The sequence below is a fragment of the Lissotriton vulgaris genome, chromosome 7 (genome assembly GCF_964263255.1).
Source record: "Lissotriton vulgaris chromosome 7, aLisVul1.2, whole genome shotgun sequence".
Classification (NCBI taxonomy): Eukaryota; Metazoa; Chordata; class Amphibia; order Caudata; family Salamandridae; genus Lissotriton; species Lissotriton vulgaris.
The window spans coordinates 1,486,705,179-1,486,730,512 of NC_141695.1; the positions used below are offsets into that span (position 1 = coordinate 1,486,705,179).

A 25,334-nucleotide genomic window follows, 5' to 3' on the forward strand; every position below is an offset into this window, starting at 1 on the left:
TCACTGGTATCTTCATCGTGTTTCTGTTTACAGGCTGAGATTGCATCCCAGTCTTCCTTTCTAGTTGTCAGTAATCTTGGCAGAACCTGCACTATTAAACCTGGTAATGCTTTAGTTTTCTCACCAAGGCCTAGCCCTGGAGTACGAAGTTTCTCCTCGTCTTCTATTTCTGCCCATATAATCTTTTTCTCTCCCACCTCCCACTCTCTTTCCTTCAGTTTCTCGTAGATGCCGGTGGGCAACAATACTTTTAACATTTTCATGATATCTGCATATGTGTAATCTCCCATCAGTAACATGTCTTTAAGTTCTCTGTGAAAACCTGCAGGGTCTTTATCGTGACAGGGTACTAGTTTCTTCATTTCCAATAGTTCTAACTTGGTCAGAGGTGTGTGTACATACACACGTTTCAGGGTATGGTCGGCACCCATGACTGGGTGTACTTCTCGTAATGGGTTCTGACTTTCAATGCCATGAAGACGCTCCATATGATACATTTTTCTTTCTGGGGGCGGAGCGGGAACGTATTGTGAGCTTAAGAAAGTGTTATATCGGTGCCGTTGTTCTAGAATTATTTGAATTAACTTGGTACTTAGGCCTCTCCATCTATCCATGAGTAGTGCTTCTAATGTATCGTGTAAAGGACCTGGATCAGAATGTTGATTTCTGTATAACGTGAGGAGGTGCTGAATCATGTATACACCTGCTAATTTCTGCTCGTCTGGGGAAAGGTTCAGAAATGTCTGTGCTACTGTGTCATCATTGTATATATTAGGATTGTCAGCCCACAGTACTGCTGACCTGGCGAGTTCTTGTTCATCCATAGAATTGAGTACATGGTACCCCATTCGTTCTCGAAGCATTTTATCAGTGTCTTGGAACTGATGTTCAGGAGAATTCGGTTTTGATATGCCAGAGAGAAAAACTCTCTTGCTTTCTGGGCGAATGCCCTTCCTAAGGTAAGTTCCCTTACCTACATACGCTATTGTGTCTGTAGTCTTTTCTGGTTCTTCAGATCCTTCCTCCTCCTCAGAGGAAGCTTTTTCTTTCTCTTTTTCGTGTACTTCTATTACTGCTTTTCTTATTTTCCTGTACATACTGGCTATGCAATTCTGTTTATCATGCTTTCCTTCGGATATATTTTGACCCCACTTGCTTAGGGCATCCATTTCATCCTGTTCTGTCTCAGGCCTGTCTCGTTCTCTTATTAAGCAATTTATGAAAAAACGTAGTATATATGCTTGAGTGTCAACTTTCTGATGTGCCATGGCCTCCTTAATACTTTCAGGGCCTTCCCCAGTCTGGACAAAATGATATATTCTATCTAGGTGCTCTTTCATTCCTGAGAATAACACTAGGTAATCTGCAGCTTGTCGTAAACGTAGCGATGCTATCAACATCCTATCGTCTTTACCGGGTACGGGATCGTATCTGCAAACTTGAAGCGGTTCTTTGAGTATGTCGAGACGGGGTGATTGGAGCATAGGGTGCTTCTGCATGTCCCTAAGGTGTAATCTGTGCGTTGCTGGCGGGGTCTGGTAACCCCCGGTCGCACCTCCTGAGGCTGAGGTTTGAGCATTATCTCTCTGTGGAGTCTGTATCTGTATCTGGACTTGTCTCTTAGTGGGATCAGGCGCAAACGGATTTGGTATCTTAACCTTAGGTGAGGGAAGTGGTGGAGGTGGAGGAACGACAGGCTGTCGGACGGGGGAAACTTGTTGCGGTAATGGCGGGGTATGGTCTGGAGGCGGGTTGCCATCTCCGTCACCGTCAGTAGGCGGGACGTGGGCACGTGGATTGGTGTAAGCGGGTGCTACATCGTTTAGATAGGAATTCAGAAATATGTCTTTAGTAGTCCTGTGGTTTACTTTAATTGGAACCAATGGTGGTGGTAGATTTTTCGGTATTTCTGAATGGGCTTCAGGCGAACCCTCGGCCACTAAGTACATACTATTTACAAGATTGTTTCGTGCACGGTCTACTTGTTCGGCTTTTACTCGGATCCCTTCATTAACTAATTCGTTTTCTCGGACTCTATCCGGCGCTTCTCTAAGTCTATCTTCTCTTCGGAGTTCTTTTTCGGCTCGTTTGTGCGATTCTTTACGCCATAACTCTATGGCATCTTTCTGTGATTGTCTAGCTTTCTTTCTCCATAGTGCTTCTTCTATTTTCAGGATGCACTCGGCATCCCATGTTCCTGTAACGGGCCATCTGTATTTTTCTTCTAGGTGCTTAGTATAATCGGCCCATAAATCTAGATACAGTATGGCGTCTATGCCATGCTTGTGGTACATGTAATTTCCAGGCGTGTCCCTAGGGGGGATAGGAATTTCTTCCTCTAGCATCCCCTTCCTAGTTCCTATCTGTTTCAACTTATTGAAAAACGGCATCTTGTCTACTTAATACTGGATACTTGATCCTTTCTATCTGAACTCTGAACACAATTAGTTACACAAAAACACAATAATGCACATTAAACAATCACTCATACCACGACATTGATCACATGAGAGAACATTTTGAACATATATCTCTACCTTCGGAACCAGATGTACTGCTAAACAGCACAGATACACTGTCAAAGGCAGTGCAAGAACTTGAGTAACGGATATACTGCTAAACAGTACAGATACACTGTCTAAAACAGTGCAGACCGCGTTTGTGTACCCAAACCCGTCTTTACCGGATACATAATAATGCACCCGTCTAGATACATCCCAGCAATGGTACTCACCGGGAAGCACGGAAACAGAAGGCCTCGGAAAACTCGACTGGACTGGACCGGACTCGACTCGACTCGACACGTGGATACTTCGGAAAACTGGTGGGCCTCTTCACACCTCGGACCTTGCTTCTTTCGGCTAGGCTCTGGTCGGGTTCCTCCGCACTCCTCACCGCCTCGTCTGGGTGTTGATCGCAGTCTTCGTCACCTCCGTGGGCCAGAGGGAGATACAGGAAATCCTGCCAGTACGCGTAGTTCCGTCTAACTGATGGCAGGGGACAGAGCTTGCAACGCACCAACCGGCGCGTGAGGTGGGGGAGGGGTCCCTATTCGGGCGCCAAATTATTGTGGTAAATATTTGATTTACCGTCCTAATTTCTATGCAGGTAAGTACTTAATCAATAATAACTCAATCGGAAAGAAAGAGACAGAGTCCGTGGTGTTAGAGTTCTTAGGGGTTTTATTCCTTAAAAAGGAATGGTTCTTGAACCGGATATCATATTCCTGCCACCACAGGGGTGCAGGAAGGGATAGAGCCATATTTTATTGACAATACATAGCTTTTATACATAAATCGTATTATAGGAACAAATACAGTAGGCGTAACAGCTGAGAGAGACAAGATAAGACACACACGTGGTAGTGATACGTAATTAGAAGGCGTGAACTAGGCGTGAACATAGAGGTGTGTGCTAGAAACGTCACATGTAAGTGTCATAAGTGGGTGGCAACAAAAGCAGAATCTTGCAATGTCAGCAGAAATCTGAGGCCTGGATGCGCGCGCAGCTGCATGGCGTGTGCATGGAGGGTGCAGGGGACTTGACATTTACACCAGCGGAAAGAGACAGAAGTCTGGCATGTCAGATCAACTTGTACCACTATCATATCTGATATCTGATGTTTAGGAACCATATTATCTGGACGGAAAAGGTCTCTGGGGCAGAAGCTATTCTATACTGACTGTGAGTGCGTGTATAAGCGTCTAAGTGTCTGCATGAGATGCGAGGGGGGCATGGGCCTTCCATGGTAACAGAGGCTATGAATTACTTGCACGGAGACAGTAAGGCCGGGCCCTTTCTCTGCAGCTGGGGGAATGTTTACTTAAACTAGTAGGCAGGAATGCATTTTCGAGGAGCGGAACAGATAATTCGAAGGTTGAATACAGTCTTGGCAGGCAGCAGGCTGAGCTAAGCGCCGTGGGCCGCGCAGGGAGTAAGGCAGAGGTCACGGGTACAGAGGCAGCCCAGGCTGAGGCGTTCGGAGTCAGAGGACAGAAAAAAGGCTTGATGGCAGAATTCGGGGCCTGTTTCGTCAGAGCTGAAAAACGTGTAAAGTACACCACAAAAAGACGTTGGCATAGCATACTTAGGAACTGAATATGGAACCCGTTCATGGCGGGTCTGAAAGAGGACATGTTAACGTTGGACGCAAATGTATTTGCGTCTTTATAGCTGGCACAGGAGGGAAGTTACATGCACTTTAAACTCGTACATGGAGACGGTGAGGTACACGTTAGGGAACATAACTTGACCAAAAATTTATATTTCCTCAGTCAGACAGCGGTCTTGTAGCTGTAGATATGATTTTAGCCATTTTGACAAAAGACCACCAACACTTACGGAAGATAACCTAGAGAGTAGAGTGTGGTGATCCACCATGTCAAAGTCTGCTGACAAGTCAAGGAGGACAAGCACCACTGAATGACCGCTGTCAACCATTCTGTGCATTTAATCAGCAATGCAGAGTAACACAGTGGCCAGGTCTAAAGCCAAATTACTCCTCCTCTAACCATGAGTGATCCACCAGATGACGGGACAAGAGTTTACTAACATGTCGTTCCAGTATCTTTACTGGAAAAGCAAGAAGAGAAATTGGTCTGTAGTTTGCCAAGATTATGGGATCCACTGATGCTTTCTTTCATAATGGCTTGTCTATAGCCTTTTTCCAGCATACTGGCAAAACACCAGATTCAAGGGACTGGTTGCAAAGCTGTAGTAATGAAGACGACATTTTGTCTTCCCCTCTTTTCCATTGCTTTGGAGAAAGTGAGTCAGAGGGGATTCAGACCTGATAGATCTAAACAGTATGTTAAAAGCATCCATAGAGATTGGAACAAAAATGTCCAACCTTAGTTTTGGAAGGTCAGTAGTATAGTGTTCCAAGGCTTGGGGAGCTCACTAGTACCACTGTTAAGAAGAGTGGTATGTAGGGAACAACCAGCACACAGACACCATTCTGCACCAGGGGGGACTCCAAGCCCCATAACTCTAAGTGCTAGGAGGTGCCGACGCCGCTTTTTCCATGACCGGAGGCGCTCAACAGCCTTTCGCACCTCCTATAGCGCAGGCCATGTGCGGACGTGCCCCGGCAGGCAAAGGGGAGGCCCATCTGTGCCCATCAGTGACAGAGAGAGGCAGTGTTAGGGCCACTTCCCTTGGCCTTAACTCTCTTAGTTGGCTTGTGGCCTAGTCTTTGGGATGTAAACACTTTTTTATGGCATTTATCTGCTTCTTTTTCTCTGGAGGTGGCGTTTATTTTGATGAACTCAGTGTGGCTACCCAACATTAACTATTCTTGTTGCACAGGACAAAAAGGGAATACCCCTTGTGGGACTATTAGACTGTTTTTTTAACATACAGAGTATCTGTGCTTCCTATATTTTTTTTATTGCCAGGGGTTTTGGGTGCACCTGTGCCAATTTTATATATGAACATTGTAGATTTAGCTATTAAATTGTTTGCCCATAATAGGATTATTACGTAACTCTGAGTAGGGTGGGTTTGCTGCGCAGACACGCGATTGATGCCCATTAAAACCCCCCATTGTTCCACTCACTATCTGGGTTATTTTTTATTATTTTTATACTGAGAATGAGTAGCCTACTCTCCAATCTGAGACGGGTATAGGTTGATTCTACTAGGGTGTCTGTGGTATAGGCTGGCTTAGGCTGTATAATGTAGAAGCATACCTGCCATCCGAAACAACTACCCCTTCCAAAGATACCCCTTTATTGTCACTGCCACCCACCTCAATTGATAGAATGTTACAGAGGGCCATAGGGGTGGTCAATACAGAAATAGAGATCACTGAGAGGGGCTTGTCACTAACTTCTGATTTAGGTATTTCAGTGTCTGGTTCATGTACTCCGCAAACTGCCACCCCAGTCCCTTCAGCTTAACCACACTCATCCCCACTCCAAGAAGTTACACCTAAAATAGTAGTACAAAAGGGAAGAAATACTACTAGTATTCCAAAGAACGGGAAGCATAAACAAACAACTGGGTTGGGAACAAAAATAAAGAAAATAAGTGAGAAGTCATCATCTAGCGCAGAGATTCTGGATAAGCCTGATTCAAATGCTGGTTGTCCTTTGCACACAAGACTAGGCAGAGATTATCCTACCTGGGCATAGAACTTGTTGACTGACCTACAGAACCATCTTGGAGCCATTGTAAGGGAAGAACTCACCCCCATACTCAATCGCATGGATAAAGTGGTAACAATGGGAGATAGTAGGCAAGTAAACACCAACGTAAGCAGTACTCAGGTATAAGTAAGGGGAAATGATTTTAGCTGCCAGTTGGGCATTTCAAACCTGAAATCACCAGACGGGTTGGGTGTGCAGAGGGGCTTCAGGCATCACCACAACTCAGGAGATAAGGTATTCAAATACCAATAATCACCAGGCAGGCGGGAGTTCCAATCATGAGGCTGGGAACAGAATTGTAGCATCCCCAGAGAGGGGCAGGGGCAAAAACAGCTACCCTCCACACAGGCTCAAGGAGACTGCAAGTGGGATGGTGAGGGACAAACGCATCACTGGTAGGCCTTAAGTAGTGAACCTACTGACCATAAATTTTCCCCCTGCCTCTTCTCCAAGCATAATTATATTTACAGGTGTACCCGCAATTAAAAGTAATCAGATGGAAACACAATTGGATCTTAGGAACAAATGCTAGCGAGGCACAGGCAGTTTGATTATGACAGGGCAGGGGAAATCCTGATGGTCCATAGAATTGGCTGAGTGTGGGACCAACAGAAATCAATACATGGAAATCAATCGCAGGTAGCCTACTCAACCAGAAAACGTGCCACCAGGAGTCATTCACACGGATTAGGCCCTTTGCACTGGACTTCTTTTATACTCAGTACCAAATGTCACCTAGGGCTCACATCATTCCAGAAGCATGCAGATGGCCACCAAGTTATCCAACTGTGGATAGTTGGGATGCCCCTCCCAGACCCTTGCTATTTATATACCAGTAAACTATAGATTTAGGGTCTTGGAAGATTGACAAATAGCAAATCCAACTCTAGGCCAGGTCCATACTCAGCAGTCGGCAATAGGTAACATGATGAGGGTTTTATCCTGGAACAAACTGTCCTGCCCAGACTGGGGGCTCTTTGTGTACAAATACGATGTATGCATGGTCCAGGAAACCTGGACACAGGAAGACCCTCTGAGGGTGGGTTTTGCCTCATTTAATGTCCCTGTTACTTCGGGGGGAGGGGTAGTCCATCAGGGGTTTAACCATCTGGGTAGGCTTGCATTTAGTCTGCAGAGTCGAACAGCTGACTACCCCGTCCAATGACATTCAGTGTGTAGTACTCTACTTTTCATAAAAGATAAAAATTGCCTTCATTATTGTTTACTCCCTGCCTGTTAGCAATAGTCAAGAATCTGCGACATTAGATCAATTGAGCCTCCTTGTTCCCACGGTTGATTCAGGCACATGGTTGATTGTAGGGGGTGATTTCAACTGTCGATTTGAACCCCTTGTTAATCCAAGTAATACCATTCCGAGCGAGGAGGACCTGTAGTGCCTAATCCCAGATCCACAAATCCAACCCATCAAAGCCTGGTCCCTCTGGCACGTCAGAACAATTCCTTTACATTAACTCACTCCTTAAGAGTGTGCAATGGCTGCACAAAATTGCACATCCCTGGGAAGTTAACGTTCAACAGATTAGGTCAATCGTCCCTGTTGGATTACATTTTAGCGGAGACCAAAGAGTATGTGATTTTGCTGTCCTGATGCAACATCACAGTGACCATAATGCCAAGACCATGGAATTGGAGACACCAAATCTAGGTTACTCAAATTCTAAGGCCACCCACACACCCCAAGGCAGCAGATTAATACTCTTAAATAACAGAAGGAAAATAAGGTGGGGGCAAATACAATAGTCACCTGATAAGATGGCCACAGTATACCAATCAATAATTCCGATTTTACTAGTAATGTAGGAGGCCACACTTACAGATGGTACTTCACTAACCACTGAGAGAGTTGCAAACCTGCATGCAGAATTAACAGCCAACCTGGCAGATGTATTCTATCCAGAGGTACCTCACAGGGTGAAAAGATGGCCCAAACGATCTTGGTTCAGCGCTAAATGCCAAAAGGCTAAATGGACTCTCCTAGATGCCATTAAAGCAAAGGATAAGCATCATACTAAACTGAATCAGGTGCTGTAAACAGAACGGCATCCAGCAAGCAAAATAGAACTGGAAATTGGACAGATGGGAGGCTCTTAAGTCTGCCTTATCCAGCAAAGATATGAAGGCTTTTTGGACTTTGGTTAGTGCAGGTGCCAGTGAAGGGGAGACAGCCATTGAGTCGAATATAGCATCTGAAGTATGGGAGACACATTTCCAGGCTCTACATACCACCAAGGAAACCATGGGTCAAACTAATGAAGTCTCTATAATTACCCTGGGGCTCACCCAGGAGGAGGTCCCAGGGATTACCATGTCAGAAGTGTTAAATGCAATTAACAAGCTTTCCTTTGATAAAGTGCCAGGTCTAGATAAACTATTCGGGGATCTCTTTCGGGGGGAACCAAATATATGGGGACCCTACTATGGGCTTTATTTAATACTACCATGAATGGAGTAAACACAAGGCGATGATGGACGGAGTGCTGAAACCTTTCAGACACTCACCCCCAGTCACAGATCTGCGTTGAATCCATCATCATTCTTTAGATCACTTCTCCACCTCAGTTGAGTCTCAGCTTTATGCAAATCAGTCTTGACCCTGTGCCTCATGGGAACAGTCCAGCCCGAACTGCCAAGCCTGGTCTTCCATGAACCGGAACAAGCATCCAGGGACCGGTTTAGGGGTAAAACCCTTCATCAGCCACGCTAGCTTGAATCCAGTGGCAAAGTGAGCAAGAGCCCCAATCTGGGCATACCCTGCCACCTTAGGGCGAACAAAGCAAACACAAGGAGATGATGGACTTAGTGCTGAAACATTTCAGACACTCACCCCCAGTCACAGATCTGGGTTGAATCCATCATCATTCTTTAGCTCACTTCACCACCTCAGTTCAGACTCAGCTTTATGTAAATCAGTCTTGACCATGCGCCTCATAAGAACAGTCCAGCCCAAACTTCCAAGCCTGGTCTTCCCTGAACTGGAAACAAGCATCCAGGGACCGGTTTAGGGGTAACACCCTTCATCAGCCACGCTAGCTTGAATCCAGTGGCAAAGTGAGCAAGAGACCCACATCTGGGCATACCCTGTCACCTTAGGGCGAACAAAGCAAACACAAGGAGATGATGGACCTCGTGCTGAAACATTTCAGACACTCACCCCCAGTCCCAGATCTGGGTTGACTCCATCATCATTCTGTAGCTCACTTTGCCACTTCAGTTCAGACCCAGCTTTATGGAAATCAGTCTTGACCCAGTGCCTCATGGGACTAGTCCAACCAGAACTGCCAAGCCAGGTCTTCCCTGAACCGGAAACAAGCATCCTGGCACCGGTTTCTGGGTAACACCCTTCATCAGCCAGGCTAGCTTGAATCTAGTGGCAAAGTGAGCAAAGGACCCACGTCTGGGCATACCTTGCCAACTTAAGGCAAACAAAGCAAACACAAGGCGCTCCCTGACACCTGGCTAGGGGCAGAAATTATCCTAGTTCTTTAAAAGGGCTCACCTCTTCTACCAACTAATTATAGGCCAATCAGCATGATCAGTGTTACCCAGAAATTGTAAGCACAATTCCTCCTTGACCGCCTCCAGGCATGTGGAAGAACAGGAGATCTTGAGCCCTTATCAAGTCGGATTCAGAAAAAACACCTTCACAGTTGACCAGATATTTAGACTCCAACTTCCTTTCTGGAAAACGGTGACAGAAGAGGATGGCAGCCTCTACCTAATATTTGTGAATCTGAAATTGCCTTTTGATCTTGTGCCAAGGTCCAAACTATGGGGTGTATAGAGAGACCTGGGGATCCCCCGATACCTCCTTAGCATTTTGATGAGACTGCACAAAGCCAACTTTGCGCAAGTGAGGTATGGAAAATGTGGTGAATTAACCCCTGCTTTTCGGTTAATAAAGGGGTATGGCAGGGGTGCGTGCTCACACCTACTCTATTCTGTTTATTCATCATTGCACTGGTTGACCAACTCAGAAAGGTAAAGGAAAATGATGCCCCCAAGTTAGCATGTAGTAAGGTCCCAGCTATGATGTTTGCTGACAACACTCTTTTACTTTCCAAATTGCCTATGGGAATCCAGTGGATTCTTGCTAGCTTTGTTGCCTTCTGTAGAACCAGGGCGTTGGAGTTACACAGAAGACCAAATGTATGGTCTTCAATCCTGCCAACAAGTCCCACTCTAACCCCTGTTTAAATGGCACCATGCTTGAAAGAGTGTTGGTGTTTGACTATTTAGTTGTCACCTTGACCAAAAACCTGTAGTGGGGGCAGCAAATGGCCAAAGCAAGCCTTAAGCTTGCGCAGATTGTAGGAGGAATTGCAAAAATGTATAGAACTTCCACCCACATACCAACCGGCCCAATAGCTGAGATTTATAAAGTCAAGCCAGGGGTGCTACATTATACGGGGCAGAATTATTGTACCGCCAGTAGCCTGATTAAGGTAGAGAACAACTTCATGAGGCAGTTGTTAGGCTTCCTCCCCTACTACTCCCTCACCCCTCTACACCTGGATCTGGGCATTAGGCCCATAGGGGAAGAGATCGGCCTTAGACCCATACTTTTCTGGCAAAGATTGTGAGTGACCCCGGAACTGGTTGTCTATCGGACTGAGCTTAAAGAGCTATTGAGTCCGTTGGGTATCAGTAAAATACCTTGGTTTGTATATATAAAGGATGTCTGTCATTGGTTGGGCAAAGCAGGCTTATAGAGCAACCCTGAAGAATTGTACTCTCTACTTTGCCAGCCAGAATTGGTAAAATCTTACTCCAGCCATTTGACAGTCGATTTTTTAAAAATCAAGGTTGAGTATTGTGATGTATCTCCTTATTTGATTGTATTGATGGATTTGTACTCATGTTGGGTTGAAGTTAGCTCGGTTGGAGAGATTACATCTCGGTGTATAATCAAGTTTTAAGAATCAATTTTTAAACGAGAGAGTTTTCCAACATCTTTACTTTCTGATAATGGTCCACAATTTTGCTTAAGTGAAATGGAGAAATATCTTTCTGCAAATGGTATTGTACATAAAAGAATTTCTTTATATCATCCAGAGTGTAATGGCTCTTTGGAGAGATTCAATAAAACTCTGAAAGAGAGTATTCAATTAGCGAGGGTAAATAGTCTTGATTGGAGAACGGAGTTACAAAACAGAATTTCAGCTTATTGTTTACTCCACATTCAACCACTGGAAGGACTACTTTTGAAGTATTCAGAGGAAGATCCTCTAATTCCAGTTTGTGTCCAGGTTGGATGACTTTAGGAACAATGAAATTGGGGAGTGGAGAGATAAGGAGTTATTTCTTCAGGGAAAGAGGATGGTTTATTATGATTCTCGTAAATCTTCAAAAGTTTCAAATTTCAAAATTGGTGACAAAGTTAAAATTAAAGCTCCTGTTGGCTGCCAAAAGTAGTCGAAATTTTCTTGTGTAAAAACTGTAATTAAACTGTTCAAAAATTCTGTGAAAACAGATGATGGACGTATTTGGAATCACAGTCGTGTGGCTCATGTGGGTACGCAAGTCTCTGTTGAGAAAGATCTAAATATCTCTGGTGATGGTATATCAGATAATGGCACAAGTAATGATACTACTCGCAGGAGTCACAGAGTTGGTAAATTTCCCAGTTATGTGCGTGACTTTGTTAGATAAAATGTTATGTAATGATTCTGACGGTTTTCTAAAGTTTTAATGTTTTGTTTTTATATATTAAGGGAGATATGTGATGTATCTAGGTTCCATCCTTTGTGTTCTAACATGGAACCTAGTACATAGTAGTTCCAAACACTGACAGTTGGAGCTGGTTACTTGATGGATGAGGTTGTATATTAAATACCTCCAACTTTAATCTTATTTTGTCTCAGTGTCACTTTGTTACAAGTATATTATAGAACCCTTCCTGGATGATATTCAACCAACCCTGGCAAAGAAACAATATGCACAGTTTAGATTTTGGACTCTACCGCTCCGTGCATTCTTGAATAAATGGTCCAAATCTCAACCTAGAGGGTGCCCTACCTGTAACTACATGGAAGAGACAGAGTTACATGTCTTTTTTTCCTGTCCTAGTTATAAACTACCCAGGCAGCGCTGGCTTATTCAGCTCTGCAGGAAAGTACAACACTCATGCCCCTATTGTTTTTGCTGTATTGCATTTTTTAACTCTTATGTGGCGTGTTCGCAGAACTTTCTTAAATAAGTTACCACGTTCTTAGAAACTTGTAGTTTTTTCTTACTCTTTGTACTTATTCATTCCTTTTTAAAGTTTATATGATATTACCGTTGATGAAATATTTTCATTACCCTTGGATTGTACTCTATTACACATGCTTTTGTTTTAAGTGAGTCACAAGCAGTTTTATTTGGAAGGGTTATGTTTTGACTTGCCTTGGCTTATTTCCTGGAAGATTCTAAAATGCACTTTATAATTGTTAATTTTGTCATACTGTGCAGTTATTCACCGGGACACTTTTTAGCCATACTTTTTATATGAACTAATTTTATGCTTATGTATTATCTGTGGTTCACTTGTGCATACTCCTTAGGGAGGAAACATTTTTTTGTCTGTTTATGTACTTTTATGGTCCATGGGACCGAAATAAAGTTATGGAATGGAATGGTATGCAGAGATGAGCAGTTTTTTATTGGAAGCAAGAGTCTCTAGTTCATGAGAACTTCCAATATCTTTCAGAATCAGCTTGATTTGATTTTTTTTAAAAACTGACAAGTCATTGCATACCTTCTGTGATGATGTAATATGTTGTTTAAGACAGGAAGGATATATATGATCACAAAGTATATCAAAAATCTTTTTAGCTTTATTTGGGGGTGGCCAAGATTGACCAACAGTAGTAATTGGCTTTTACTTTCCTAACTTTATTTTTATAATTGTTTAAGGAGGTCTTCAGGTGTAGCTTATCTTCGTCTAATTAATGCAGCCGCGATTTCCTTTCAAATTGCTGACAAATTAATTTAGCCTCCTTTAGAACTGTGTTGTACCAAGGAGCGGAAGGACCTAAACGAGGTTTTTGGGTCACGAAGGAATCTGCTTATCAAATACTTTTAGAATTTCACATTCAAAGGTTTGACAATTCTTCTCTATGGGATTTGAGGAGTTGAAAGTCTTTGAAAGGTACCTACCTGCTCCCAATTGGAAGTTATCTCTTCTTAAATGTTATACGTGGTAACTAGACATAATAGCGAAAAAAATATATAGAATGGCCATAATATCGAAGTAAAAATAATGAATGGACAAAATATTGAATAGACACAATATATTGGTTAACAATATCGAATTGAAGGTAAGTAATATAATATCGATTGTCAAAATATAGAAGTCAAAGTAATCGAAGTATATAATATAGGCATTAAAATATATCGAATGTTTAATAATATCGAATTTTTTCAAGTGTTTTGTATGTTAGTATGTGTGAAAAGTGTATATTATTTTTGTAGTGTATGTTTAATTTATTTTAAGTAATTAATTTTATGTTATTTAATTTTTGCGGAATTTAATTCTGTAGCGGGTTGCGGGTTTATAGGGGAATAGGGAGGGAAAGAATTTAATTATAATAAATTAAGTATTAATTTTTAGCAATTATTAATAATGTTTAATTTAATTTGGCTTTTTGGTTCTGTAGCGGGTTGTGGGTGTATAGGGGAATAAGGTGGGAAGTAATTTAATTGTAATTAATTAAATATTTTATTTATTGATTGGTATTCATTTTGAATTTTATGTTAGTTAATTTTTAATTGGTAATTCATTTTTATTAATGTATTAATTGATAGTTATGTTAATTTTCTTATTTTATTTTCCGTAGTGGGTTGTGGGATTATAGGGGAATAGGGTGGGAAGTAATTTATTTGTAATTAAGTAAATCATTTTTTTTTATTTATTGGTATTGATTTTTAATTTATTGTTAATGAATTTTTAATTGGTAATGAATTTTTATTATTGGTCATTAATTTGTATTAATTAATTATTTGATAAGTATGATAATTTCATTAATTTATTTTCTGTAGCAGGTTGTGGGTGTATAGGGGAATATGGCGGGAAGTAACGTAATTGAAATTAATTACATAATAAAAATACTTTTTGTGGATTGATAATTAATTTACAGTTAACTATTAATTGATATTAATTTTATAATTAATTAGTTGATGTTATTGTAAAATAATTAGTTGTTAATTAATTATGGATAGGTAATTAATTTTTAATAACCAATATTTATTTACATTTATAATTAATTAAATATTACATCAAATTAAATTGGTAATTCGTTTAATTAATGTGTTATTGGTATTGATATTTTATTTATTTGTATTAATATAGTAAATCATTACTTTCCCTACTGTTAAACTCACTAGAGTGGGAATAGTAAGTGGGAATTGTAATTTTTACCCTCCCGCTATCCAACCCTTTCCCTACTGTTGCACTCACTGGAGTGGGAATAGTAAGTGGGAATTGTAATTTTTACCCCTACGCTATCCAACGCTTTCCCTACTGTTGCACTCTCTGGAGTGGGAATAGTAATTTTAACCCCTACGCTATCTAACGCTTTCCCTACTGTTGCACTCACTGGAGTGGCAATAGTACATTTTACCCTCCCACTATCCTACAGTAAAAATATTGTATATTCATTATTAAGATTACGTTAATATATATATATATCTATATGTATTAAAAAATAAAATTGTATGTTTCTTTTTTTCACTTAAACTAATTATTTATTAATTTTAAGGTTATTTAAATATTTTAAGTATGTTTTAGGTAATTATATTTATTATTTTATTAATTTTAAATTAATTTAAAGACATTTTAAAAAAATCGATATTTTGACGAACTATATTTTTTACAACTATGTTTTTGATTTGATATTTTTGTACTTACCTGTTTGTAGATAGGAATTCGATATTTTTGCATTCTATATTTTGTCAACGATATTTTGGTAAGTCTATATTTTTGTATTTTATATTATGTCAGTGATCCGTTAAATGCAAATCCAATGTTATCCTAAGGGAGAGACAGGTCTTACAGTAGTGAAAGATGAACTTAAGGTTTTTTTTTTTACTACCAGGTCATGTAAAACATTTAAAGTACATGTCCAACTTCTTAACTACACTGCACCCTGACTTATGGCTATTTAGGGCCTATCGTACAGGTGAGTTAAATGTACTAAAAAAGGATGGTTTAGGCCTTCAAAAAGGTTTATATTGCCAGTTCAATCTGACAGGGTAAACTGCACACACAGGCTGCAATGGCAGGCCTAGAGCACGTTTAGGGGGTTACTTAACCCTTTCGATGCTCATGACGAGCTGAGCTCGTCATGAGGCACAGTTGAGCTGTGCAGATGACGAGCTGAGCTCGTCATGAATAATGGTAAATCTGCAAATGCAGCACCGGGGGGAAACCTCTAGCAGCCAAGGTGTTAATAGTGGGTGGCACAATAAGGGCTGTAGGCCCACTAGTAGAATTTAATTTGCAGGTACTGAGTGTTTCTAGTACCACTATACTAGGGACTTACATGTAAATTAAATGTGCAGATGGGTGTAAGCCAATCTTACCATGTTTTAGGGATCACTTGAGCACTGGTTAGAAGTGGGAAAGGGCACAGAGTCCTAAGGCCAACAAAAACATGATCAGTAATAGAAATGGAGGAGTAAGGCAAAAAGGTTTGGGGGAAGGCCACCTAAGGCTGACAGATTTAACAGGAGACACAATATGGGGCTTGTACTGGATTGACTCCACACTGTTTGCCTACCTTCAATGTCTTTAAAATACTCATTGTTGCAAAGTACATTATAGTGTGCCCTTGGTTACTCAATTGTTTAAGTGCTTCATGTGACTTGCGGGAAGACCAATTACAGGTGAAGATACTCCATTAAGGTTGCTTTGACTCCGCAGCGCTCTACAATGTCATCCTTTAACTACACGCAAGGGGCAGTGAACTGACATTGCGGTGGACCCTCCAATACCTACACCAATACCAAGACCAATACTACACCTGACAAAACTCCATCTAGAACCACGCAATAGTGGGAGAAACAGAAAGTGGATGAAATTCAAGTTGCAATTAAAATGCATACTAGAATAAAAGCTTCAAAGGAGGCCCTTTTCACTTAACTGAAGGTGCGGTGGCTATTCCAAAAACAGATTGAATTGTTCCAACCATTTTCTGTTTGGGGCCCCTTCTTCTCATTCCCTTGGGAGCACCCACCAGCAAGTACAGCAGCAAGACTGCTGAGCCACATGTAACATGATCAGAAGTGAAACACCAACAGCAGAAATCAATTAACACAGCACTCCAACACCCAGTGGAGTAACATTATCCCCCACAGCCTCCTAAATGCGTGGGGGCGCCCGAGTTCCAGGGGGGCCCTCCAGCATTGTGCACGGGCAGCAGGTCTCAGGCCCGAGAGCTCCTGACTGGATCCTAGTGTGGGGCCCCCTCCATGTACTTTGCAGGGGGGGCTCCAGTTTCATTGAGCCACTACTCTTCCCGATTTCCATTTTACCACAGTCCCTCACTAAGATTACCTGTCTCCACATATTAACACCAACTCAAGATGTAGTTGGATATGAACACAAAAGTGAATGCTTCTCAGGTGACTCTGGAATGGTCTGTGCAGTTTCCAGCTGAATCCACCCTCTTCATCCTTCAAATGTTCACTTTATCCAGACTGTTACTTCACAGTGGCATTATCCTCAGTGACCCTCACTCATGCTTCAAAAGTATTACTAAGGACTGAAATGGTAAAATGTTTCAATTTTAATTGTGAAAGGGGGCCATTCCCTGGTCCTTCCAGTGCTTCTATTAAAATTAAAATGTAGCAATAAGTTTTGGTCCGGATAGACATAGGAACATTCTGTTTTACTTTTGTACTTTTCCTAATTTTCACCCATATTGCCCTATTACTAAAAATGCTTTGAATGGACTGCATGAACAGTGAAGAGTCTAGTTACTCCAGTGAAGGCACATCAGTAAGATTTCTGCACATTGCCTGTATGTTATGTTATGTTATGTTATTTGGTATTTTTATAGCGCACAGCTGCCCCAGCAAAGGGGCGTCCTGGCGCTTTGACAGATGCTATAACATAACACACAGTAAAAGAAAAGAAATTAACTAGATACCGGGAACAGGAAGGTTTTAATCGCCTGCCTGAAGGTGAGCAAATCTTCAAGAGCTCGAATGTGAACAGGGAGCGAATTCCATAAGCTTGCCGCTAGCACCCTGAAGGAGCGGCCTCCCATTCTGCTCAGCTTGAAGCGTGGACAGCTGGCTAGATGAAGCCCCGCTGATCTCAAGGATCTCGAAGGCATATAGGGCGTAAGAAGAGGGACAAGTGCCGGCGGCGACGACAGTTTCAAAATTTTAAAGGCCAGACACAGCGCCTTGAATTTAATGCGCTGTCTGACCGGGAGCCAGTGCAAGGCCGTGATGGTACCAGACACTGAGCAATGTCTGGGGAGGCCCACAATGGCTCGTGCCGCGGCGTTTTGTACTCTTTGGAGCCTAGAGGCCTCCGCTTGATTCACCCCTAATAGCAATGAGCTGCCGTAGTCCAGCCGAGAAAGTATAGAGGCCTGGACTACAAGCTGTCTAGTAGGGGGATCAAAGTACTTTAGGACCGGCCTAGTACCACGCAAAATTCCGTAGCACGTGGCAGCCACCTTCTTGGTATGATCTCTGAAGGTCAACGCAGAGTCTACCCATACTCCTAAGTTTCTCACTCCAGCAGCTGGAATAGGAGTGACACCCAGCTCCGAAGGCCACCACTGATTTCCCCATAACTCCGCGTGCTTCCCTAGAACCAATACCTCCGTTTTGGTGGCATTCAACTGGAGGCAGTTGGTGCGAAGCCAGCCGGCTACTGCCAAGAGACCAGCACGGAATCTGGGGGCCTCCACCTCAGGGTCTTCACTAAGTGTCACCGCTAGCTGTGTGTCGTCAGCGTATGAGGCCATCGTAAGACCCCACTGTTTGACGACACCAGCCAACGGTTTCACATAGAGGTTGAACATTGTTGGGCTCAACGAAGATCCCTGTGGTACCCCGAGCTCCAAAGGATAGGTGGCAGATTGACCAGGTGGTATAGCCACTTTAAAGGAGCGATCTGCCAGGAAGGACCGAAACCACTGGAGAGCGACATCCGTCACTCCCGCCTCCTGTAAGCGCTGGATAAGTATATGGTGGGACACAGTATCGAAGGCAGCGCTTAGATCTAATAGTATAAGCGCTGCAGTATGACCTGAGTCAAGTACCTGGCGAAGATGTTCCGTGATGTAAAGTAATGCCGTCTCGGTACTGTGTCCTGACCTGAAGCCATTCTGACTGGAATCCAGAATCTGGTTGCGAGCCAGATGTTCGGACAGAACAGAGTTGACATGGGCTTCTGTTACTTTAGCAATCCAAGGCAACAGGGAAATAGGTCGATAGTTTTCTGGCAGTCGGGGATCAGAGTTGGGTTTTTTTAGTATCGGAGTGACCACTGCCTGTTTCCATGCCGCAGGTACCGTTCCACATGACAATGACATATTGATAAGGTTCAATATGGGGTCACGGCACAGCGGGGAAAGAGTGTTAATGAAGGCTGGCTGTAACGGGTCCGCAGGAGAGCCTGACTTGACCTTGAGGCTGAACCTGTCAAAGGCCTCACTAGACAGTTCAGGTAAAATGGCCAAAGGCTCAAAATCTGCCGTGACAGAAGTATAAGCCACTCGATCCTGGTGGAGTGTGTCAAACCCATGATAGATTTTTGCCATTGTACCATTGTACCATTGTACCATTTTGCATTGGTGTTCGAGAAGAACCTAATTCTAGAAATGTGGCACTGCTGTGGTGGATGTGATGCTTGAACTTTGCTTACAGATAACAGGTCATAGTTCAGGTATGACCGGAAATTGATGGTGCTCCATTTCTTTTCCGCTGTCCTATTACTTATACCGTTCCCTTCCAATGTCCCACTTCCTTGCTGCTGGCTGCACTTCCCTACTGCCTGTACATACCCTGTGCAATCCCGCCCTCCTCTACTTCAGCCTCCATGAACTACATGTTATCCATATCAAGAACTTGGGTTACTTCCTCCCACTAGGCCCTGCACTGCTCAAACCTGAATTCGTTATTGGTCTACCCATGTGTAAATCTGGTTATCCACCCTCCAGATCATGTGCTGGTCCCCCAAACCCTTCGGTGATGTGTACACCCAGATCCTAAATTGCTCTTCCAGCAAAAACCATGTGCTGCTCTGCCCCCACCCCATCAAATCCCATGCTTCAGGTTCACAGAACCCTGTTCAATGAACTGATCCTCGCCTGCTGCATCACCATTGTCTTTCCCCAGTCCCCATTCAGCACACTTCATCCCCATACTCACCCATCTCTCCTTGTGCCCCGAAATGCTCACATTCCCCTCTTCCAAAATACTATTCACCTGTTGAGAACCTTCTTGGAAAGTCTGATATTTTAAAACTGAAATCAATGGATTGTTATGACTCAATGACAAAATATAAGTGCTGTAATAGGAGGTAGTAGTGCCAAAGTTCTGTGATCTATGTGCTTGTAATCAATAACATAGGAGGAACTATATTCAAGAAGTGATGCAAAAGAGTGATGACCTTGGGTTGTTTGGGGAAAATTCTTTTCATCATTGGAATATTTGGAACACTTATCGATATGTATTGGCTACAAGGCCTCAGATGCTGTTCCTTGAATTGGGATTGGCTTTCAAAATGTTTCTGAGTTGTTCTGTGGCTATGTTGTCCTAGAAAATGCATAAATCAGCACAGACTTGCACATCACCTATTTTTTACATCTTCCCCATCTCCAGTCAATCAGTAGGACGCTTCTTGACTAGGCCTATTTCACTTAGTGAACTTGTACCTGTGGGTCAATATGTATATGGAATATCTTGTTTGTGACCCATGTGAATATGATTGATGCCATTTTTTGGCCTCTGTCTCACAAGTCTCTGTATTTTCCTCACAGCAATTTCAGTGACACCCATCAGCACCTAGTGCCACCTGGTCTGTACTTTATCATGGGAACGTGTGGCACCATTTGTACCTGCATCATTGACTTAGAGTTTCTAGTTTCCATATTTCGTAATGTGTGGTGGGGAATGTGCTTGTCTAAAAGTGTGTGTGTGTTTGTGTGTGTGTGGGTGTGTGCGTGTTTGTGTACGTTTGTGATTGTGCAAAAGGGAGAGAGAGAGAGAGAGAAGGAGAGGGTGAGGGTGCCTGATGTCTGTACCTCTCAGCTTGGCAGTATCATATTCAGCAGCCAGCCAGTAGTCTGGGCCCTTTATCAGGGCACCCACACATTTTGATAACGCCTCCTCTGGAGATACTAGGTCAATCTCTGACATGATAGGTTCCACATTTGATAAGATGAGGATGATGATGATGATGATGATACTTTACATAATGGTGGAAACTGTTGATGTAATGTGGTTCTCTGTGGCATGTTGGTGGGTGTTGATCCCCCAGTCAATGCATGGTCCTGTCAAAATAGGTGTACATCCATGATGTGATGATGCCCACCCTTAGCTGTTGGTGGCCATGCAGGGATGGTGCTAGCCTTTGGTATAATGCTGGACCTAGCATCATGGTGGAATTTGCATTACTGCCATCCATGTGCATGCACTCCCTGTTGTACAAAGGTAAAGGACTGGATGGTGTGTGATAACAACATTTGATTGGTCGAGGAACAGAGAACGCCAGGATATTACTCTGTGATAGCAATCCATGCTTCTAGGCTATTACAACATTTAAAACTATTTCCTGCCTATTCATTCCTGCTTCCACTCACTCATGTATCCAACCATGCAATATTACATATTCATTTACTCATGTGTTTATCCATTCATGAGGCAGGAATCAGTGCACTCCTATTCACTCATCTAGCCCTTCTTCCAATCATTGATTCCCACCTTCACCCACTCAAGCATTGACACATTCACCCACACCCATTAGCCAGTGACTCAAGACGCACTTTGATTTGTAAACCAGACCTATTGTCTTCGTAATGATTATTGTATGTACTGTTTGCTAGTAGGATAGCTCACACCAATAAATCATATTTCTTTCTGTTTATTTTCCCCTGAAACCAATAACTTCAGCGGGTACAAAGAATAAGGGAACTTTTACTTAAGTTGGGAACATTAATGTTTCAACAAGTCCTATCAAACAGTATACTCATCACATATGAATGGTTGCACATAACTTGTTCTGCCTATGAAGTCTTTAAGAATGCTAGAATTCCAGCTGTAATCAATACTCAAAATAGATACATTTAATGCTTATGATGAAAGTTTACTGCCATGCTTTCTGTTGTTTTAGTTTTGAAAAAATGATTTCTTGGTTTCTTGACCTTTCACCCCATGAAGCTTCCTCTTGCAGAATCAGTGAAATTATCTGATTTTCTATTAATGTTTCTGAATGCACAGGACAATAGCCCCGCTCACAACCCCAGCCGCCGAAAGGCTTTAATAAGTTAATCTAATTTTTCCTACCTACTATTGAGATGGGTGGGAGAAGTTCTTGCAGTTTTTTCATGTCCTTAGTTGCACTGTTTTCCATGATGGTCTTTTCCTCAATATGCATATGGGAATTTGTCACGAGGATGAATACGATGCAGAACACAAAAATACAAAAAAACAGGTTCTTCTCAATCATCATGGACCACCTGGAAGAGAATAGTAGAGGTAAATATGTACTTTCATCATGTATGAAGCTTCAAAATTGGGTCTGAATATAAGACAAATCTTTGAGTGAATATCCCAAATAACATGATCCTCTCATTATCTACATTGTATTAATTTAGCGATTTTTGAAACCGAGACATTTGTTTATTTCTGGGGACATTAGGAGTACTACAGTGAAACTGAGATGCACTTTAGACTTACTTACCATCTTAATATGTGTCCACTTAGGATACTATATCTAGTCTACACGGCATTCTTAGAGAATGCAACAACACTGACCTTACCAGACCACAAAGCTGGGTAAAAAACAAGTTCACCAACAGGCATCTAACATACTCCTAAGGAATAGTAATGAAAATGGTGCTAAAATAATGTGACTCACAATTGAAATATAAAGGATGTTGAGGTTTATACTTCTTGTATGGCAAGCACCAGACATGTTATACTTTTTCTCCATTAGGTGGTTGGTTGTTTTCCTGGATATGAGGCTATGCCTATCGTCATCAAGTCCCTTTTTGCTGATCAGCTGAGGGCCTGATGATTCTGTTGCTTTATAAACATGAGGATTCAGAAAAGGGGGTGGCGATGGACAGAGTATCTGAATTAAGCAGAACACTCCTACCCAGTCCAAAGATCAGGGCTTGATCCATCACCGTTTTTTAGCTCACTGCACCATCCCAGCTCAGAACCTGGCTACATGCAACTTAGTCTGTCCCTGGCCCAGTGCATCATGAGAACAGGGCAGACCAAACTACCAAGCCAATTCTTATACTGGGAAGGAAACAAGCTTCCGGGGACCGGTTTCTGGCATTTCAGCCGTCTTCGGCCCAGCTTGCTTGAATCCTGATGGTGCAGTGAGCAAGGGACTCACATCTGAGTATACCCTTCCACGCTTATGGTGGACAAAACGATTCAGAAAAGGGGGGTGGTGATGGACAGAGTATCTGAATTAAACAGAACACTCCTACCCAGTCCAAAGATCAGGGCTTGATCCATCACCGTTTTTTATCTCACTGCACCATCCCAGCTCAGAACCTGGCTACATGCAAATTAGTCTGTCCCTGGCCCAGTGCATCATGGGAACAGGGCAGACCAAACTACCAAGCCAATTCTTATACTGGGAAGGAAACAAGCTTCCGGGGAACGGTTTCTGGCATTTCAGCCGTCTTCGGCCCGGCTTGCTTGAATCCTGATGGTGCAGTGAGCAAGGGACTCACATCTGAGTATACCCTTCCACGCTTATGGTGGACAAAACGATTCAGAAAAGGGGGTGGTGATGGACAGAGTATCTGAATTAAGCAGAACACTCCTACCCAGTCCAAAGATCAGCGCTTGATCCATCACCGTTTTTTAGCTCACTGCACCATCCCAGCTCAGAACCTGGCTACATGCAAATTAGTCTGTCCCTGGCCCAGTGCATCATGGGAACAGGGCAGACCAAACTACCAAGCCAATTCTTATACTGGGAAGGAAACAAGCTTCCGGGGACCGGTTTCTGGCATTTCAGCCATCTTCGGCCCGGCCTGCTTGAATCCTGATGGTTTTTTTTTTTTTGTAAGAGTTAATGGTAAACAAAAAAAAATGAACTTTAAAGAGCTCATGGTAACTTAACAAGAGTAGCTTTGTCAAGCTACTCTTGTTAAGTTAGCATGAACTCTTTATTTTGCCGAACTACTCTGGTTAAGTTATATATAAATCACAGAAGTATGCTATTATATTTCCTAACTTTAGATATTTTTAATTCTTAGCTATTATTGTGATCTTTGTTTAATGTCTGTCAAAAAATAGGAAAGCTTCTCTCATATCCAGAATGGCCCTGAAATGTTTTAAGATCTCCATTCTTGAATTTGGTATCAATGTTTGATTAACCTTCAAACGACAGTCCATTTTTAACTGTCTATTTTCCTATTAAATATTACAGTTTAATTGCTTTGAACAATAGATATGAGATATGACTTAAGTCAATCAATCAATTAAATATTTTTATTCTCTGCACTTATGCATAATCAAAGCACAGCTCTGGTTAAAAAAAATAATAATAAATATGTTCCATGACCATCACAAACATTATGAGATCATAACACAAAAACATAAAATATATTCAATATCATCATCTGGCTCATAGTGTTGTCCTACAGAGGGATAGTGCAAAGGGTTAGATATAAGGACAAATAGTGCATGTTCATCCAAGATGTCCCCCTTTCCTCAGCCCATTTAGCTGCCAGCTCATATAAAGTTAAAACCCCAATAAAATGCATAGTCCAGTGCAACACTGATCCAGTTACCTAGCCTCAAATGGCATTCCTTCTGATATTTAAAATCTGCCATAGGAAGGACGTCATAGAATACCATACCATAAGGCAGTTCAATTGCTGAAAAAACAGTTGTACTGGTCTACACTGACAAAATTTAAATAATGTAAAACGTGGAAAAATCACCCTTTTCATTGGAATTTTATAAAAATGTCAGGAAAAACAATATGTAAATTGGAATAGATTAATTCACTATCACAATGGTAGGGGGGAAGCTCAGATATTGAATAGCAGTTTGAGGGATATCCCACCACAAGGGGGGTAATTATAAAGGGAATCTTGTTAATAACAAAAAAGGCTGTTGGTTCTGAATGGAAGTTAAATAAAATTGTATGTCTTCCTGTTTGGGGACCTGCTTATAGAAGGACATGGTAGTTTTGTGTCTATCCACAGCTACTCTATTTGACATAGCCTTAGCCAAAAACCTATTTATCTGCTTGGCCTTTTGGCAACACCAGCAAGTTGAGGGACAGGTGAATAGCTCTGCTAGGCCAATCTGCTCCAAAGCTGTTTTAATGTATGATAGCCTGAGCATCTTGAGAGCTGCATGGAGTTTTAAACAATCCTCAATCACGTTTATATTTGCTTCTTTGTTAGACGATCCCCATTTCAAAATGAATGAAGGTGGAGGGAACACCTTGATCATTTGTAACTCAACATGCCCTTTGATATGCTAGTCCACTTCACCCAAGTGTAACTTGTGGAAGATCATCTTCTTTTCCTTTACCTTTTTATCTCCTAGTTCACTCCTCCTCTCAGTTTGTCTTTTCAGACACTAACCAAGAGCTTCTTCATCGAGCTGTCCTTTCCTTACTTCTTTCTATCGTCTTTCTATTTCTTTTAGTTTTTCTAGTAAGATCAGCTATTACAACGGTGCTAATCATAATTAAATTGTCTCTACTCAACATAAACACAATTCTGGTAGCATGCGAACAAAGACAATTTGAGTTTAACTTAATTTGGGATTCTGGATACCAAATTCCCTATAAAAACATAATTTTGGCTTGCTGTCCTTGATCAATGGCCCCCCCTTTCAAAATGCAAAAAAAAACTGAGAATCATTTCTATTTATGGCATACCATTGACCTGTCAGTTCTCTGCTGTAATAATTTTGATTGCCAACTTGAGGGTGGCACAGCAACTAAAGATTTTG

General features: G+C 42.1%; 1 protein-coding gene across 1 annotated transcript in view; it reads right to left on the reverse strand.

The window, feature by feature from the left end:
* ASIP (agouti signaling protein) overlaps positions 1–25,334 on the reverse strand; it is a 419,293-nt gene that overhangs the window by 124,991 nt on the left and 268,968 nt on the right. Inside the window, exon 2 of the mRNA XM_086932294.1 lies at positions 21,678–21,850. Coding sequence (XP_086788420.1) covers positions 21,678–21,843 — 166 coding nt within the window. The 5' untranslated portion in view covers positions 21,844–21,850. The remainder of the gene's footprint in view (positions 1–21,677; positions 21,851–25,334) is intronic.